Genomic DNA, 18,733 nt, shown 5'->3' with positions numbered 1-18,733 from the left:
AACAATTCTAAAACTCCTATAATAAGATTGTGTGGTTAGGTTCTCACCCCTTACAAACTTCTCTTTTCAGGATAGATGAGGATTTTTATGAAATTTTTCCTGTACCTCTGGTTATATTGTATATTTATATATTAGTTATAGTTTTTTCCTTTTCCTTTGTTATTATATTTCCGTAAAGAGGGATAGGAGTTGTAATGATATGTACGTTTATAATATTTGTAAGTTACTTGTATGAGAAATTTCATATGTTTATGTATATATACGTATATAAAGATTGTGATTGAATTTGTTTATATATGCATGTTTGTAAAATGAAAAAAAAAATTGGTTTTTCAAAAAAAACAGTGACACGATTTCGAGTTAAAAATGCTCCTATTTTATTATTAAGTATATGAAAGTCATCGTAATATCTTTGCTATCAGAATGGCACAACCGAAAGCGTGATATTCTGGTAATAAGGGTGTTACAATACATATAATTGATTATAATTACATTAGCTATTTCATATTATATAACTTATATAAGTGATCTCATTTATTATTATAAATATTAAATGAAATAAGTCATTATTTTTTTTATTTGAGTTTAAATAAAAATAAAACAAAATATTCTATTTTACTTTGAACTTCAGAATTTAATGAGAACCAATAGCCATATATAAATACAATTTCAAAATTTTGGTTTCTAATGTACCAAAAATAATCTTGCATACAATCTTTGTTCTATTAGAAAGTTGTTATTCAATTTAAAATAAGAATTCAGTAGATTTTGATAGAAGAAAATTAAAGAATTATAATAGTCAAATTCTCTCTATCATATTCACGAATTTAAAATATGCTTCCATTTTCAAATATTTTTTTAATAATTTATCATGAATAATCTTCAAATTTAGGAATAATACAAAAATTCCAACGATCACACTTAATGAAATTATTATACGTAAATCAAAATTCATTTCTTATATAGTATAAAATTTTATTTTTTGTTATTATCAAGAATACATTTCTATAACATCGGAGTTTAATTTATTAAAATCTATTCCAACGCCTATATAATTTTATATTTCTACTCTATACTAGGATAGAACCTGCATGATGATGGCACACTCCAAGAATGATAATAATGTGCCTTTTTGCCTTTCATGTTTTGAGGCAACGCCCGGTACTTGCTCCAATCCTCAAGAAAGTTGTTAAGATCATGGATTTTGTTCTTCAATCCAACACAACAATTAGCATGCATCGTACAAAGCTTGTTAAAATCCTTGAAGTACTCACAAAATCCGCCAAAATATTCTGGGCTAAGAAACCTAATTTTCAGGTTCATGCTTGAGATTTGAGGGAGTTTTTTGATCTCGTTGAACACATCTTGATCATGCATGTTGGGAAAGTCCTTCCTAGAATTGAACCAAATCTTGTAGAGCCAAATGGTTTTTTCATTGGATTTTACATAGCTGAACCCTGTATTTGGAGCGTTATCTAGGTCGGAGGAGTCGCCATTGAAATTATCACAAGAAGTTTGAAAATCTGCATCTTCTTGTAAATATTTGAAGGGGTTCCTTAGCCACATTATATCAGTATCCTGCAAATTAAAGGAATACATAAAAAAAATTTCAAGAAATTGTGGCGGTAGTAGTGTTAAGTGTTAGGTGTGTATAAGTAATTTTCAACCTAATTAAGTTTCTTAATTAAGTTAGATGTCAAAACAATTCAAAACTTGCTACATTACAAAATAAAGATTAGAATATGGGAAACAGTTAAAAATAGTTTTCATGTTTTTTTTTTTCTTAATCCTACGTAAACGCCATAAGATCATCAGCCATCATGAGTTATTATAGTGTATATATAGAAATTCAGGCTAGCTCCACAGTTCTAAAAGAATACAAAAATATTTGGTTTTGAAACCAAAACAAATTGAGATATCACATTTAAAATAAGACACAAAAGATATAAATATAAAAGTTATTTTTTTAAATATTTTATTTGATAATAAACTGAATATAAAATAAAATAAATAATAAAAAATTTAATTAATTTTTTTCTTAACACAATTTTAAAAAAATAGAATGATAAAAAATATAATTATAAAAAACAATAAAAACAAAATATAAATTGTGACTCCGTTGAGTGTTACTGTGTCTTTCTTATTAGAAAAGATATAAAATTTACTAATTTAATATTTTCAGACATAATGTCGTTATTTATATATCTTCTGCCAAATAATAACATAATTTTGCATCATTATATTCATATTTTAGTTTCTTATACTTATAAACAAACATAACTAAATAGTATAAAAGTTATCTTATTTATATTTTTTAATTACTATTTATTTTATTTATATTTTTTAATTACTGTTAAAATAATTGAATAATATTAATATAATAATATATAATTATGATTATTACATAAATAAAATTATGAACGTTAGGGTAAATAAGTTAATTTTAAATTATTATATTTCTAATATAATATTACCGAAAGAATAATGCAAACTAAATTCAAATTTAAGATCAATTTCATAAAAATATAATGAAAAAAAATCACAATTATAAACAAACTCCATGACTACATATAATCAAACTGGATATATATTTACAACCAAATAGAGATTCACAATTATGAAAAACAGTACGTAGAAAGTCATGTTTGATAAAGAAATTGATTATTTGAGATAAAAAAAATCGACGTACCGTAAAGACAAAGTTGTACCCCATTTGAAGAACAAAGCCAAGAAACTCAATTTTTCTCCACACAATGTGGAGGTAGTCTTTGGTCATAAAAAATGCTTCCTTTGATGTGGCATTCTCGCTCTTTGATTCAATCTGATAACAATATGGGTGTATGGCTTGGCAACGTGCTTGTGCCTTTTGATCCCAATTTATTACCACCAAATGATTTAAGAAATTTTTTGTGTCGTTTCCAACTCGAAAACTCTCTCGAAACACATCAAATATTGAACCTGGTTTTGCCCATGCTTCATTCAAACTTGTGATGATAACTGTGTTGTCCTTCATGGATGCATTTCTTAGAATACTTTCTAGCTTTGGGTCATACTTTTCCTGATAAACAGTTCAAATTTTGAGGAGAATAATATCAAGAGTTCAAATATCGAAATTCATCAGCATCTCAATAGATATCACAACATAGTATCGAAATGAAATGGGAAGTGAGAAACACGAATAAAAGAAATTAAAAGTAAGTCATTACTATAATAGGAATAAAATAAAAACAAGAATAATAGTTAGGGTGGATTAGGAGTAAGAGCTCATAAGCTGATCTAGCAATGATTTAGAATGACACATGATAAATGACAAATTTTAAAATGACTGACATGACATTGATATCTTATTTTTTTGGTATAAAAATTATTCAAAAAGATGGAGAATTTTTTATTTATCAGTAAAATTATAATAGTAACATTTTGAAAAAGTTTCAAATGAAACATTCAAAATGATCATGAGTTTCTACTCTGATGAAAAAGAAGTGTAACTTATTGACAAAAGACAAAGAAAGAATGATAAATTCTACTTATTATAAGAGTTTGATTAGAAGCATCTCATAATAAACTGCAATCAGATCAGATAGTGTTAGTAGTTGGATTACATAACATATTTATAACGGAGCCTTATTCCTACTATACGCAAATAGGAAAAAAAAAAGATTGGCCGTTATTTGAAGGTATTTTAAATGATGGTATTCATTATAAAAATACTAACAAAGTAAATATTGTGAGCTAATGTTGTTTAAGGTAATAACTATTAATGGCTAAGGCTTCACTACTATGTCTTCTCGACGGCTTAACTATGTGCTCTTTCAGAATAGTTTAAAACGTTAGAGGTAGAGAAGAAATTAGGTAAGAAGTTCAGTGGGATTCTTGATGTTGCCTTTTTTAGTGTTAAGAGAAAAGAATCTCGTATTTTAAAGGCTAAAATTCTAAGGATCTTTTTAGGGAGACAATGGACTACTTGTACAATGTGTACAATAGGCTATTGAGTTACAAAATGAACATCCTGTACTATCTAGAATAACCATCCGAGTACTAGGGATAATAAACATCTTCCCAAAAACTTAAACTAATTTTGGGGTTCACCAAGGATCAAATTCTTGACTTTTCGGATCTAGCGCTCTAATACCATGTCATGATACCATTCATCCCAAAAGTTTGTAGCACTAATGGTTATATCTCTAATACTCCATAAACCTCCATTGTACGCATTGTATAAATATTCCATTGGCATAAGGGGAGAAAAAATGTTGGATAACATGTGAATGAATGCTCTGAATAATAAATTTGTAGAAGCGGGTTTGAGATACAAACGAGTTGAAAATTTTTACACTTATTGCACTTACTTAAGACATGATAGAAAAGTTGTACAAAGTTTATGGATAATTTTGCTGCAAATCAGATTAAGCAAGACTAGATTGGTGCTTGACTAAAAGCAGATCAAGTGGGTAGGAGAATTGAGGAAGACTATAGATGTGACAGTGCTAACAAGAGCCAGCAAAATTTTTCCTCATCTCAACCTATGAGGAAACCACCTCCAGCTTGGCTTTTATACGGTTTTGTAAATCTATTAGTTCGAGAAGCAAGAAAACAGGTGAGCATCAAGGAGAAGGAGGCTTAAAGTAGGTCCATGAGGCATGATAGAGAGGAACCAATGGCTATTTTGAAAGAGATTAAAGTTAATAAAAATATCTCAAATAATTTTAACACTGTCAACAGATCAAAAACCAGGAAAGGAGTACTAGAAGGGACTAAACTACTTTGTTTTAATAGTAGGAGTCATAAGAAAAATGATGAGAACAATAGAATCTGAAAAAGATAGCAAGAAGATCTCAGTCTAACAGCCTACTAACCGGAGTTAAACGAAGTTTAGAAGAAAAGAAAGTGAAGTCAAAGGCAAAAAAAATCTACCATGATCACATGATGGTGAATGAGAAAAGGGAGGGTGCCACCCAAAAATGGCATTCAAGGATCCATAAAGATGATAATGTAAAACTATCGGAATTTAGAAAAATTTCTTACAATTCACAACATTAAAGGATTGTATTTGATTCATTCTCGTGATGTGGTTTTTTTATGCGAAACAAAAAACACTTCCTTGACTATGGAAAGAATTTTTGGAGATGTTGGTTTTATAAGAATTTCTTGTGTTGATCCAAGATAGATGGCAGGAGGTTTAATGATAGCATGGAAGAGGAGAAAATACAGATTATGCAATATGAAGATTACTTAGTATATTTTAAATTGGAGGACTCTATAAGCCAAAAGATATGGGATGTGATGGGAGTTTATTTGTACATTGACGAGAGACAAAGAGAAGCACAATTTAGCCAAATTCTAAATATTATGGCTAACATAAGTGAGCATTATTTAATTATTAGTGGCTTTAATTCTATAACTACTTACTTACCATGAGAAGGAAGGAAGGTGGATGAATTTGTTACTTTCATTCAGAATATTTTTAATTTTATCAAATGGAAGACTAGTAGATTTGGGATTTGAAAGAAGAAAATTTACTTAGAGTAATAGATAATTTAATAGTAATCTAATAGACTATCCTAGAACAATCATTTTTCACTTGAGTGATGTTGGTTCTGATCATTGCCCTCTCCTACTTAATTTCGATATTAATTCCTTTAAAGCAAAACACAGATTTCGTTTTCAGAGTGTTTGTGTTATGAGAAAGAGGTGAAGAATATAGTTCTACAGTTATGGAGAATAAATGTAAAGGGTTCTCCAATGTTCAAATTGTTCCAAAAGCTTAAAAAATGTAGACATGTCCTGGTGGAATGGCAAAAAATCTCTAACTATAATTCAAATTAAAATACAAATCAATGCCTATTCTATCAAACTAATTGCCAAGAAAGATAAGGGTGAGGATTCCAATAGTAAATTAATTAGACAGATGAAAACTGGCTTGGAAGATGTGTATGAAATAGAGGAAAGATTTTAAAAAGAGAAGTCTCAGGTTCAATGGTCAAGTGGAGTGATAACAATGCTAAATTCTTTCACTCTAAATTCCAGACTAAAAGTTGCAAGAACAAAATCAGTAGTTTAGAAGATAAAAATGAAAGAATTAAGTCAGACCCAGTTGGAATTACATCCATAGCACAAGAATATTTTTAAAGACTTATTTAAGTCCTCTTATCCGAGTAGCCCTGCTGAAGTACTAAATGATTTACCCTGCAAAATTGTGATAGTACTAATTGAATGTTAACCAAACTGGTCTCAGAGGAAGAAGTGAAGACAATTGTCTTTTTTATTAATCCTTTCTCATATCCAGGTGATGATGGTTTTACTGTAAAAATTTTTCAATTCTACTAAAGTATTATTAAAAATATTGTTTTAAGTACTATTTTTATCTTCTTTTATGGTGGGCATATGTTAAGGACTTTTAACCATACTCATATGTTTTTTATTCCTAAGATGGATAATACTCATATTATGAAACAAATCAAACCCACCAATTTAAGTAGCATTTTTTACAAGATAGTGTTTAAGATTCTGATTTATCGCATGCAACATAATGAATAAGGTAATTAGTGATAATCAGGATGTATTTATTATAGACTAGCTTATTAGTAACAATATTCTATATACTCATAAATTCATGCATCATTTGAAGAACAAGTGATATAGTGATTATGAGATTGCTCTTAAATTGGACATGAGCAAGACGTATGACAGAATTGAGTAGAGTTTTGTTTGGGCAGTGATGGAGGGTATCGATTTTTGTAAAAGGTGGATGGGTTGATTGAAGGAGTGTGTGACAATTATTTTGTACTTTGTTATTGTAGAATGCCAATTTCATAGTTTTTTTAAGTCATGTAAAAAACTCTGATAAGGAGATCCTTTTTTCTCCTATTTATTTTTTTTATGCAAAAAGGTTATCTTATCTGCTCTAAAGAAGAGAACAGAGACATCAAATTAAAGGTTTGAGATTGAACCAAAGATGTTCTATGATCAATCATTTATTCTTTGCATATGACTCTATATTGTTTAATTAGTCGAATTTTGTAGGAGGACTATCTGAACTTACTTAATACCCTTAACATCTATAGTCAAATTAGTATACAGATGGTTAATTTACACAAATTATTTGTGTTTTTTAGCAATAATACCCCTGAAGGAGTGAGAAATCATTTAGTAGTCTTATTACAAGTTTTACATGTGGACAATTAAGACAAATACGTAGCCTTCCTTCCGTGATTCTTCACAAATCTAAAAAAGCTATTTTTAACTACGTGAAGAATAAGGTGGCTAAAAAATTACAGTAGTGAAAAAAGTTCCTACTATCGGCTAGTGGCAGAGATGTTCTTATTAAGGCAGTGGTATCAACTATCCTTATATACACTCTTAGCTGTTTTAAACTACCGAAAATTTTGCTTGATGAGATTTATAAAATGATTATATGATTTTTGTGGAACAACAAAGATCAGAAAGAAAATTACACTAGTGAAATGGAGTGCTGTCTGTCGACCTAAGAATCAGAGAAGGCTCAGTATTAAAGATTTGAGAGAGCTTTTAACTTAACAATGCTGGATAAATAGGACTGGAGATTACTGTCCACGACAAAATCTCTGATTTTTAAGGTCTATAAAAATAAATATTTCAGATTCTCAAAATTTTTGAAAGCTGAGGTTGGTAACAATCTGTCTTGGGGATGGAGAAACTTTATTAAGGACAAAAAAAATTTTGAAAAAAGATTACACTGAAAAATTGGAAGGGATAATTATGTGGGAATAGTTGAAGATATGTAGTTGACAAACAATTTTCTAATAGCAAGCATGGATAATTTGAACATCAACCGCAAATACAATGGATCTTATAATTTATTACGCAAGATAGACAATAAAATCATCAAGTAATCTCATAAAATTTCATCCCAAAAATAGCACAACTCATATTGCAAACTGAAATTAGAGAAGAAGAAGATGTACTAATCTGGAGAGAGAACCAAAGATGGAAAATATTTAGTTACTTCAGACTACTACCTAGCTTTCTAAATTTTTCAACCTCTCGTCGAATTTCTGTCGGAGCTATGTCAGGAAAAGTGTTTAATGTTTTCAATCTGGGATCTCAAATGTCAGCCTAAAGTTAGGATTTTTTGTGGAAGGTGATGTACAGTGGTTTATTGATTGGTCAAAGACTTCATCAAAGAATTGCAACAATCTCTCCAATTTTCTCTCAAGATGCAAGTAATTGTAAGAATCTATTGAGCATTGCTTAATCTTTAATTTTGTGTCCACTCCAACACTGTTTTGCAAGAATCGGAACTCCAAACCTTCAATATAAACCCCAACACAATTTTTTGAAAAATGGTGGACGATAATATTTGATAATTTGAAGAAGAAGAGGAATAGAAAAGAATATTTATTACTCACTGTTAATCTTTTCTAGCTAATATCGAAAGCACACAACTCATTCATCTTTGACGGCAATTCTCTCTCGACTCAGCAACTTTTCTTCGATGTGAAAAGGATAAGTAAAGAAGATAAATATTATAGATACATTAACTAAGTTTTCTTTTTCTCTTTTAGTTATTTTTTTTACAATTTGGTTACGATAGAATATCTCATTCTTCTATTGTCTGAAGCTTTTTTGGTCCAGTTTTATTTAATAAATAAAAAATTAACTACTTTTGACAAAAAAAATATTATCCTGTTTGGACATATTGTGGCAGTTTAAAATTATTGTTATGCAATTTCACGTGAAATATTTGTATAGTGACAGTTATACCAATAGTTTCTGAAAATCGCCGTAGTAATTAATTCTCATGAGCTAATAGATGATGGTTGAAAAACTCTTGAAGAGCGATTTTATAACGGTTTAAAACCTCCCACAAATAACAAAAAAAATCACCACTAATTTATGTATTTGTTGTAGTGTTATGAGTTATACTAATGGTTAATGACCGGGCCGAAGACATAAAAACAAGAAAAAATAATCCAAAATTTACATTTCATTTTTAGTATAACTTCTTGTTCATTAAAAAAAAATAGTAATTACTCTCTCTACAATAAAAATAGAATATATAGCAACATAAAAAATATGGTTAAAAAATTTCTTACAGAATTGAATAAGAAATAAAATACTCTCACACCAATATTTTATAATAACAAATTAGTTATTGTACTTTTTAAAAATTTAACATTTCATAGAAAATCAAAATATATTGATATTCTATTTTAAAATATTAGAGATTTAGTAAATGAGAAAAAAATATTGATAGAATATTGTTCTTCTAAAGAGCATGGATCAAATATCTTACAAATACATAAAAAAATATAGTTATTTTACAAATTCACCAAGAAGATGCTTCAAACAAAAAAAATATCTATAAGATTGGTTTTAAAAGAGACCACGTTAGATATGAGTTTACTGTGAACCAAACAAATAACTGATTCATACACTAGAAATCTCATGAAGCTACAAACATATGTGTGTGTATCTGAGTATGCAAAAGAAAATATTGCAAGTTATTTTGTGTGTTGAGTGATCTTGATGAGTCTGTTAATTGTGGACTTTAAACTTACATTATTCAAATTTGTTCGGCTAGTTTTCACATAATCTAAGATGCTCTTATACCATAAAGATAGCCTAAACCACCAAAAATAACCATCATAAAAAATTGATTTGTTGACAAAAGTAACCATGAAAGATTAAAATTCTTCAAATATTCACAATTGATTTGTTCCGTTTATCAAATGTGATCAAATATTAATAAAATGTTATTAAATTATACAATATATCCACATCCATTGTAACGTGGCAAAAGAATACCTTACGTGGATTAAATTTTTTTTGGATTAAAATTGCATTTATTTAATTTCATTTATTTAGTTTATTGAAAAAGAAAACTTACTCTTTGAAGCATTGAAATTAGAAGAACAGAAAGAGGTGTTAACTCCTCCTTTTTGAGCGTGACATCAATCATGTTCTAAATCTTACGGGAGTACGCTAGAGAAGAAGAAGATGAAAAATTGTTCTGTTAGGGCATGATTAATGTCACGCTCAAAAGGGAGAGGCTAACACCTCTTTCTCTTCTTCTAATTTCAATGCTTCAAAGAGTAACATTTTTTTTAATAAACTAAATAAATAAAATTAAATAAATGCAATTTTAATAAAAAAATTAATCCATGTATTGCAATGGATGTGGACACATTGTATAATTTAATAATATTTTATTAATATTTGGTCACATTTGACAAACGAAACAAACCAATTATGGATATCTGAGGAGTTTTAATCTTTTATGGTTATTTTTGTCAGCGAATCAATTTTTCATGGTTACTTTTGGTGGTTTAGTCACGAAGATATAATAAGTTATACATCTTGGGGAGAGGGAGAGACTAATAATGTATATTAGCTAGAGAACAATGCTTGTATACTTATGACTAAGAGTAAGTGACTTAGAATATAGAACAAGATATAGAAAACAGAATAACCGAAATAACCGACAATATATAAGAGAAAGAGAGAGAGAGAGGGGCACACCTTTGTTGACACATGAATGAAGTAACGAGTAGAAGCATAATAGTATAAGAGAATCATCCACAACAAGACCAATCCAACAAAAAGCATGTGCATGGATCTTCTTAGCCAAAGGAAGTGGTTGTATCCATATCTTGCAATGAAGTTGTTAATAGGGGCCTTCTTCATTACTTACTTTGATAGCAAAAAGTTGGGTGCTGAAAATAAATAAATAAGGTCATTTGCCCTTATTAATGTCATTGTGAACTTTCAATTAGACATAATTAAGAGTTGCACGGTTCACCCAACCCAAAAAAAGTTGAATGCTACGGTATGCTTACAAAAAATATTATATCATATTTGCTTATGTGTGTATTAACATGGTGCATTCGTTCCTTTAAGAAGTACAAGTTTCACTGAATTTCGATACAAAGAAATATACAATTTTATTATGCTTGGGGAATAATTTAGACATGATCAGTCTTGGATATTTACGTTTATGGTGGTTGTTTTTTTATATTTTAATAATATTTTTTATTTTACAAAAAATGTTAAAGATAAAAAAAAACTTCTTTAATTTTAATTATATTTTTTTAAGTTATTATAGCATAGACACCTAATATACAGCTTTATATAAATCAAATTAATATATTTTTTCATCTACTTTCTTAATATTAAAAGAAGAAACTATAAGAATTTTTTTTATTTTCGTTTATAAAATGTAACCAAGACTACTAATTAAAAAAATACTTATTATTTTGATTAATCTTACATTAAGTGCCCATTAATTAATCGACTAGTATATAAAAAAGAATGGTCAACATGGAGTGGTCAATAAATTCATGTTATTACATATTTAGTTTATTAAAAAATATACGAAATTAAACTATCAGATATTTTCATCCCTTGAATCTGAAATTTAAGTAATATGGAAATTTTGAAAAAAAAAATTATCAATACTTTTCTGGAAAACCGAGGCATTACCCAAAAAAATAAATAGGAAAAAATCAGTAAAGATAAACAATTTTATTAGAATGGAGAGTGAGATGTGTAATTTCTTTTAAAATATATTTTTTGTTTTTAAAATTTATTTTTTTAATATTTCTAACGTTTTATTTTATTTAATTTTATTTTTAACGATATCAATTTATGTTAAAATTATCTCTGGACGTTTTGAGTTTTGTCTTTAACATTTTAGATAAAATAAAACACTAAGAATTTTATTAAAAAATTATAAATATTAAGTAAAAAAAAATTCATTTTTTTTCTGCCTATGAGATGTAATAGGTACCCAAAAACAACAACTGAAATTAAAGCAGAAGATATTGAAACTTGTCTCAGAACCTGGTGTAGACGACACTGCTGGAAAAGCCTCAAAATGTGTATGTAGTTCTCAGTTCCAAAGATTGATCAAATAAAAGGAGCATCAGTTGTGGTGTGCTTCTCTCTCTCCATATATATTTGTGAAATGTATGTATGTATATAATGAAATAAAAACAGTCTACTTCTCACTATATTAAAAGGTAAGATAAAATTTCCCTAATGTGACTATCAATGATCATCATTAAATTGGTTTGACCCAATTTTCTTTTGACATTATCTTTTGATTCTTTTCTTTAATTTTTTTTCTTTTCTGTATCAAGTCAATAATTCTTCAATTTATTATATTTAGAAAAGTTCATTGTATGTCATAACTTTTTATATAACTTTTGAATTTGTTTCCATGAGTTTCTAATAAAAAAATTTTTGTAAAATATTTTTTTGAAAAATTAAAGTTTGTTGATATTTGAATATCTTAGGTTAAGTACGATTTTGGTCCTTAAGGTATAGGTTAAAAATTTTTTCGTTTCCAATCTTTTTTTTATATAAAATCATCTCTAAGATTTAAAATCAAATTTTAAAATCGTCTTTTTTACTTAAACATTAAAATTTTAGACTAAATTATCTATAACAAAAAATAATAAAATTTAAAAGATAAGAGAAAGAGAGTATTTCTACTCCTGCGAAGCAGAAAAGGAAGAAAAAATATGGGAAAGGGAAGAAGAAGTTGACCACGATCCACCTTTGTTTCTGTTTCTGCTGACACCTCCGTACAATTTTAGTATCTAAGATAAGGACGATTTTAAAATTAAACTTTAAGGACGATTTTGTATGTAAAAAATGTTAGAAACGAAATTTTTTTTTACATATATCTTAGAGACTAAAGTCATACTATTTATTATGTTTATTTATTTATTATTAATAAAAATAAAAAATTATTTTTTATTAAAAAAAGTACATTTTTAACAACTTAATGACTTCGGAATAAATTCTTCGTATATTCTTTAAAGGATTTCTTTTAATAAATAAAATAAAATAATTATTTACCAATGTATGTATTTGCCAATTTGTCATTGTATTCATGGTTCTAATTTCTAGAATAAACAAACTTGGTTAGTACAACCAGGTTAACTAAAAATTGGCAACTAAACCAGTATAGAAGACATGATAAAACGTTATTAAAACCAATGGTTAGATAATCAGTCAAAAAAAAAGGTAAATCGATCGAACTGATTCGATTTTTTATCGAATAATCGTCTTAAAATAATATCACAAAAGATATCACTTTTTTAAAAAAAAAGTATATTTAATACAAAAAATATTGTTTTATTATATCTAATTATCTCAATTTAATTTTTAAACTTTTAAATCTCTAACCATACATATACTTCCATATTCATAAAATTTAATCAAGTCTTTCCTTTCTTCCAAATTCCTAACTTCTCTCTTCCCTTTTTCTCTTCTATCTTCGCTGATTCTAGTTGTATGGAATTTCTTCAAGAACTCAACCTAACGATTGGCATGACAACCTAAATCCTTTGCTGTGATGAGTAGAAGACTGGATGAAACAATGCTCCAACCTTCAAAACCTATTCTTAAAGTTAACAAAAATCAGCACTTGAATGGTGTTAATTGATGACCATTCCAAAAAATACATAATCTATTTAATTTTATACATCATGAATTTCAACTAAAGGTATCACTTTTGTAATAATTTATTGTGTCATATTATATGTATACTAAAATGAACTATCAAATCAGAGACCAATAATTAATTAAAATATAAATATATATTAAAAATATATATATGAAACAAGATACATATAATTATACATAAATACAGGAGCGAAGTTACATGGAGAGAAAAGGAGCAATGATTCCCCTAATTTTAATTTTTTATATGTAAATTTTAGTTTAGTTTCTTTTAAAATTTTATTTTAGTCTTATTTTATTATATAAATATTTTTAGTCCTCTTCTAATATTTTATATAGCTTTGTCTTGTATAAATATATGATAATTGATCTAATTGGTAATTTTTTATGCATGCACAATATTCTTGAAAATCATTATAGATAAAAATAAATTTTGAAATAGTTGATTTGAATAATATATATATATATATTGGATACAATTTTTTTTTTCGTAGTTAACTAGTTATACCACTCAACACGTCCACGGGAGTTGAGAGAGGTTACATAGAGATGCATCAACCAAAACCAGAAACCTAATAGAAATTCAAAACCTCTGAAAAATCTAACCAAGTAATAGTAAATATAAACAAATTGTTCCTACAATAGTAGTACGAAGCCTCCGATCCTTTAGACACCTTTGGTCTTAACTTATTTTTAAATAATTATTATGATCTTCATTCTCTGCCTTGCTACTGGATACTTGGCTCTAATAATATTCATTTAGAAATGTAGATTAAAAATAATTGCACGATTATTCTCGTACCTTTATAGTTAATTAATGTATTGTTGTCAGTCCTCATACTCAACGTTTATTGTGCCTCTGATGCATTCGTTGGAAGGAAGTCCTTTCATAATGTCAAAATTGTTAGTACGTGGACAAGACTAGAAGCATAAAATTATAGGGGATTAGGACGATTAATACAACATAATAAATTAAAGGACTAAAGGAGGATCCATAAAGACGGGTAATTTTTTTTGTAAGATAGTTATGTATTGCATTATTATTGGATGTATTAATAAATCGGTTATTTTTGAATTTTTTAATAAATTAGAATAAAATTAATTTTTTTTATAACAATAACAATAAACTTAATTCTTATGAAATCTGGTAAACCGACCAATTTATATAACCTACTAGATTATGATTCTTTTTTAAAACAAAAATCAGGAATATATTTATTTTTTTTTATCAAAAAGTTTAAATATGATTCAGTTTAGATTGTGTAAATCGATCGAATCAAATTGAGTCTAATAATTATAATGCGAACTATTGGGTTTATTATTGTTGCTATAATAAATCAATTTCGTTATGTTTTATTAAAAATAAATTATTAACCGATTTAATAAATATGTCCAATAATATCATGACACATGTAAACGTCTTTAAAAAAAAGACATTTTTAATATCTTTATTAAAGTGATCTCCTAAATTAAATCCACCTTTAAACGATTTTTCTTTGAGAAAAATAAAAAGAAATCTTTTTTTAAACTTAATTAGTAGTATATAATTAATCACGTATATAAGTATATAAGTGATTAATTAATAACTATTTATATCTTAATTAATAATTATGTTAGATATACATTAAAATTATTTATTAATATAAAATATATTAAAAATAAATTAAATACGATCAATTTTAGTGTGTAAATAATATTTTTTTAATTAATGGTATTATAAAAAAAATTAATGAATTAATCTTATCTATCTTTGTGGCACATGTTACCATAAGTTAATTACGTTACCTGCAAAGTTGAGGAACAGTCCAAGAACGATGTGATTGTTGTTTCTCAATCTGAGGCAGTGCCATGTAATTTTTCCAATCCTGAAGCAAGATCTTAAGATCATTGACTTTGTTGTCCAATCCAACACAACAATTGGCATGCATTGTACAAACTTGGTTAAAGTCGTCACTGGGCCGGCAAAACCCACCAAAATATGTTGTGCTTAAGAACCTAATCTTCAAATTCATGCTGGAAATGTTAGGGTGAATCTTGATCATGTTAAACGCATCTTGATCATGCAAGTTTGGGTAAAGTTTGCTAGAGTTGAACCAAAACTTGTAGAGCCAAATGGTTTTTTCATTGGATTTTACATAGCTGAAGCCTGTGTTTGGAGCATTATTCATATCTGAGGAGTTTCCAGTGAAATAATCACAAGAAGTTTGGAAATCTGCATCTTCTTGAAAATGTTTGAAGGGGTTCCTTAGCCACATTACATCAGTATCCTATAAAGATATCAAAGAACAATATTTAGTTTCTTAATTTTTTTTTACTACAAGAAAAAACAGTTTTAGTATACATGGCATTTATTTAGTTAATTTTGTAGGGACAATAAAAATAATTCTTAAGACTTTTACCAACAATTGGAAATTAACCAACGAATTTGTCACTAGAAGTTCTTAGCACGGTTAAAACTTTTGTTCCAAATTTTTAGTGACTCTGTCTAAATCCTAGTAAAGGTGTATGTGTATTCAATACTTAAGTTTGGAAATAAGGATGGTATTTTCATACAACCTTTTTCTTTTGTAGAAAAGAAAAAACAAAACCATAAATATTATATTTTCTTTTAACACGAGCATTATAATTTATAATGCTGCTTTCAATTGTTCTTTAGGTAAAGTATTGATTTAGTCTTTTAATGTTACATTTAGAAAATTTTATCCAAAATATTTGAATTTAATTTTTTAATTAAATTATTATTTTAAAAAATACTCATATTTTATTTTTATTTTTTATTTTAATTTTAGTAAATTTTAATTTTATTCCTTAGAGATAATTTTTTGATAGTCAACAATTAATCAACTTTTTCTTTCAATTTTATCCCTAAAACATATTCGGTGAAACTCAAGTGAAGTCGATTTCACGCGAAGTTGATACCTGAGAGTTGATAGATGATTTGACTGATTTGACTAAATTTTCATCCAACAGCTCTTAGGTATCAACTTCATGTGACCTGAGTTTTCACCAACATATTCATTATTATCATTTCCGTTCGAAAACCCTTCCTTTCTTCTTTCCAAACCCCTTTCCCTCACACCATCATCTCCTTTCTGCCTCTTTCATACACCATGCCCTGCCATCGCATTTACCTTCTCAATCATTCACTAGCGCTACAACCACCTCAGCCTTTTTTCAACTCTCTCGTCATGACCATTATTATTCACCCTCGTTGCTATCACAACCACCTTTGCCTCCTTCATCGCTCGCAGTAACAACCTTTATGTTTTCCACTATTTCGCTTGTCATCGTTGATTTTCTTGCCATTTGCTTATGATTTTTGTTTTTATTATTAAAATCTGTGTTGAGTGGTGGTTGTTGCTGTTGCTGATATCGTTGTTGTTCTTGGTGATGGTAGGTTGTAAGAATTAATAAAAATTTTGGAAGGGGTGGCAGTGAGTAAAAGGAATGATAACAGAAATGTGGTGGTGATGAGAGTGGGATGGAGGTTATCGATTGAGTTTCTGATGAACTGAAAAGGGTTTATGGTGTTGCGACGAATATGAGAACGAGGTGTGATGGAAGCATGGTTGGGGTTTGAAGGGGTAGTTGGGCAGTGGTGAGTATGAAGGGTGATAATCATGGCATCGTTCATGACAGATGGCGGTGACAGCGGACGGTGATTGGAAATGGATTCTCTCAATTTTTTGAAAAAACAACCATTTGTACCTATGAACTTTACGAACACTGACAAAAATACCCATTAAAGAAGAAAACTAACGTTGTATTCATCAAAGATAGATTCCGTACGACAAAAGTACCCAATCTTAAATTTATGTTGGCTTTTTAATAAAATTCTAGAATTACCCCATTCTTTATCTTCAACCCATCTTCTCTTCTTTTCCAAATCTCAAACACTTCCATTGCCACTACCTTAACCACCTTCTATTCTCTACTACTCTAATAACCACCATTGCCGCCATCTTTCCACGCTGACGATGACAAAGACGACAATAAGGCAACCAGGCAATCCATCCGTTCCCACGCAACGCTAGATGGAGAAGTTCCGGAAGTGAGACTAAACCGAGATCCAGCGCGCAAAGTCCTGTGGTGCGATTCAACTCCTCCTAGGTCCACTTCAACCTCATGGACTCCATGGAAAAAGGTTCTATATTTACAACAGTACAAATTACAAATTTATTATATAATTAAAGAAATTGAACTTTCTCATTCTCCTGAATCACCACCATCATGTGTAAGATTCCTGTGTTACTCACATGCGACCCCACCAAAGCGATCTTGCCAAAGTTTCAATTTTTAACATCCAAAGGTGCTTCTCCTTCTGACATTGTATTGAAAGTGAGGGAGGAAGGGTGGTGATGGTAATGGCGGTAATAGAGTGTTGATAGGATTTGAGATTGGAGAAGTGATGATGAGAAGTAAAATTAAAAGTTAGAGTGAAGTTGTTGTTATTGTTTATGGTTGTGATAGTGGAGAAGGTAGAAGATGAGGCTGACGGTTGGTGACGGTGGTGGTAATGATGGTGTTGGTGAAGGAGGTGGTAAAATTGATGAAAAGAATAAAGAGAGGGTTGAAATTTGCTGAAAGGGGTATTGAAATTAGGGTTAGGAAGATGGTAATTTGGGATTTTTAGGTATTGAAATTAGGATTTTTAGGCAATGGAGGTGTTTGAGATTTGGGAAAGAAGAGAGGAAGGGTTGAAGATAATGGTGGGGTAATTCTGAAATTTTATTAAAAAGTCAACATAAATTTAGAATTTGGGTACTTTTGTCGTATGAAATCCATTTTTGATGGATACAACATTAGTTTCCTTCTTTAACTGGTACTTTTGTTGTCAGCGTTCGTAAAGTTCATGGGTATAAATGGTTGTTTTTTCCAATTTTTTTAATACTTGAGGGAATAAAGTGTGATCCTCACTATTAATTTTATAAATGGGACAAAAAATAAATATGAGAGAGAATAATGAAAGATGAGATTAAACAATTAAGTGAATTAACACCATCAAGTGTTTTTTTTATTGGAGATGATCCACTCTCGGCAATTATTGAAGGCAACGGTGATCATGGAAGAAAAAAATAGTGATAATGATTGTTGATATTTATTGGTAGAGTTGAAAAAAAAATTTGATTAATGATTGACTGTCAAAATTAAAATCTATAAAAATGTTACGGATAAAATTAAAATAAATTAATCGTTAAAGGATATTTTTAAAATTTTTTAAGAATATTAGAAGAAAAAAGTAATATAATTGTGGCGTGCAACTGCAAATGAAGAAGATATTAAT

At 28.6% G+C, this 18,733-nt stretch overlaps 2 protein-coding genes across 4 annotated transcripts in view; both read right to left on the bottom strand.

Annotated features, from left to right (window-relative positions):
- Positions 1–1,008: 1,008 nt before the first annotated feature.
- On the bottom strand, positions 1,009–11,955 carry LOC127747430 (uncharacterized protein At4g15970-like). The gene is made up of 4 exons (XM_052261274.1): positions 11,821–11,955; positions 10,501–10,694; positions 2,690–3,058; positions 1,009–1,578 (listed from the first exon to the last, which is right to left on the bottom strand). Exons 2-4 carry the CDS (start codon positions 10,663–10,665, stop codon positions 1,066–1,068), a joined length of 1,047 nt encoding a protein of 348 aa, XP_052117234.1. The 5' UTR covers positions 10,666–10,694; positions 11,821–11,955; the 3' UTR covers positions 1,009–1,065.
- A 1,224-nt stretch (positions 11,956–13,179) lies between these two features.
- LOC107490756 (uncharacterized protein At4g15970-like) overlaps positions 13,180–18,733 on the bottom strand; it is a 14,114-nt gene continuing 8,560 nt past the window's right edge. For 2 of the 3 annotated variants that reach the window (XM_016111559.3, XM_021143300.2), the window contains exons 4-6: positions 15,235–15,716; positions 14,252–14,333; positions 13,180–13,385 (exon numbers count right to left, since the gene is read on the bottom strand). In XM_016111559.3, the coding sequence (XP_015967045.2) occupies positions 14,291–14,333; positions 15,235–15,716 (525 nt within the window). In that variant the 3' untranslated portion in view covers positions 13,180–13,385; positions 14,252–14,290. The remainder of the gene's footprint in view (positions 13,386–14,251; positions 14,334–15,234; positions 15,717–18,733) is intronic. The other variant, XM_021143301.2, reaches the window with a different exon arrangement.

The sequence above is a fragment of the Arachis duranensis genome, chromosome 5, assembly GCF_000817695.3.
Source record: "Arachis duranensis cultivar V14167 chromosome 5, aradu.V14167.gnm2.J7QH, whole genome shotgun sequence".
Taxonomy (NCBI): Eukaryota; Viridiplantae; Streptophyta; class Magnoliopsida; order Fabales; family Fabaceae; genus Arachis; species Arachis duranensis.
The sequence above is the reverse complement of the archived record's forward strand: the minus strand, read 5'-3'. Positions and strand labels throughout refer to the sequence as shown.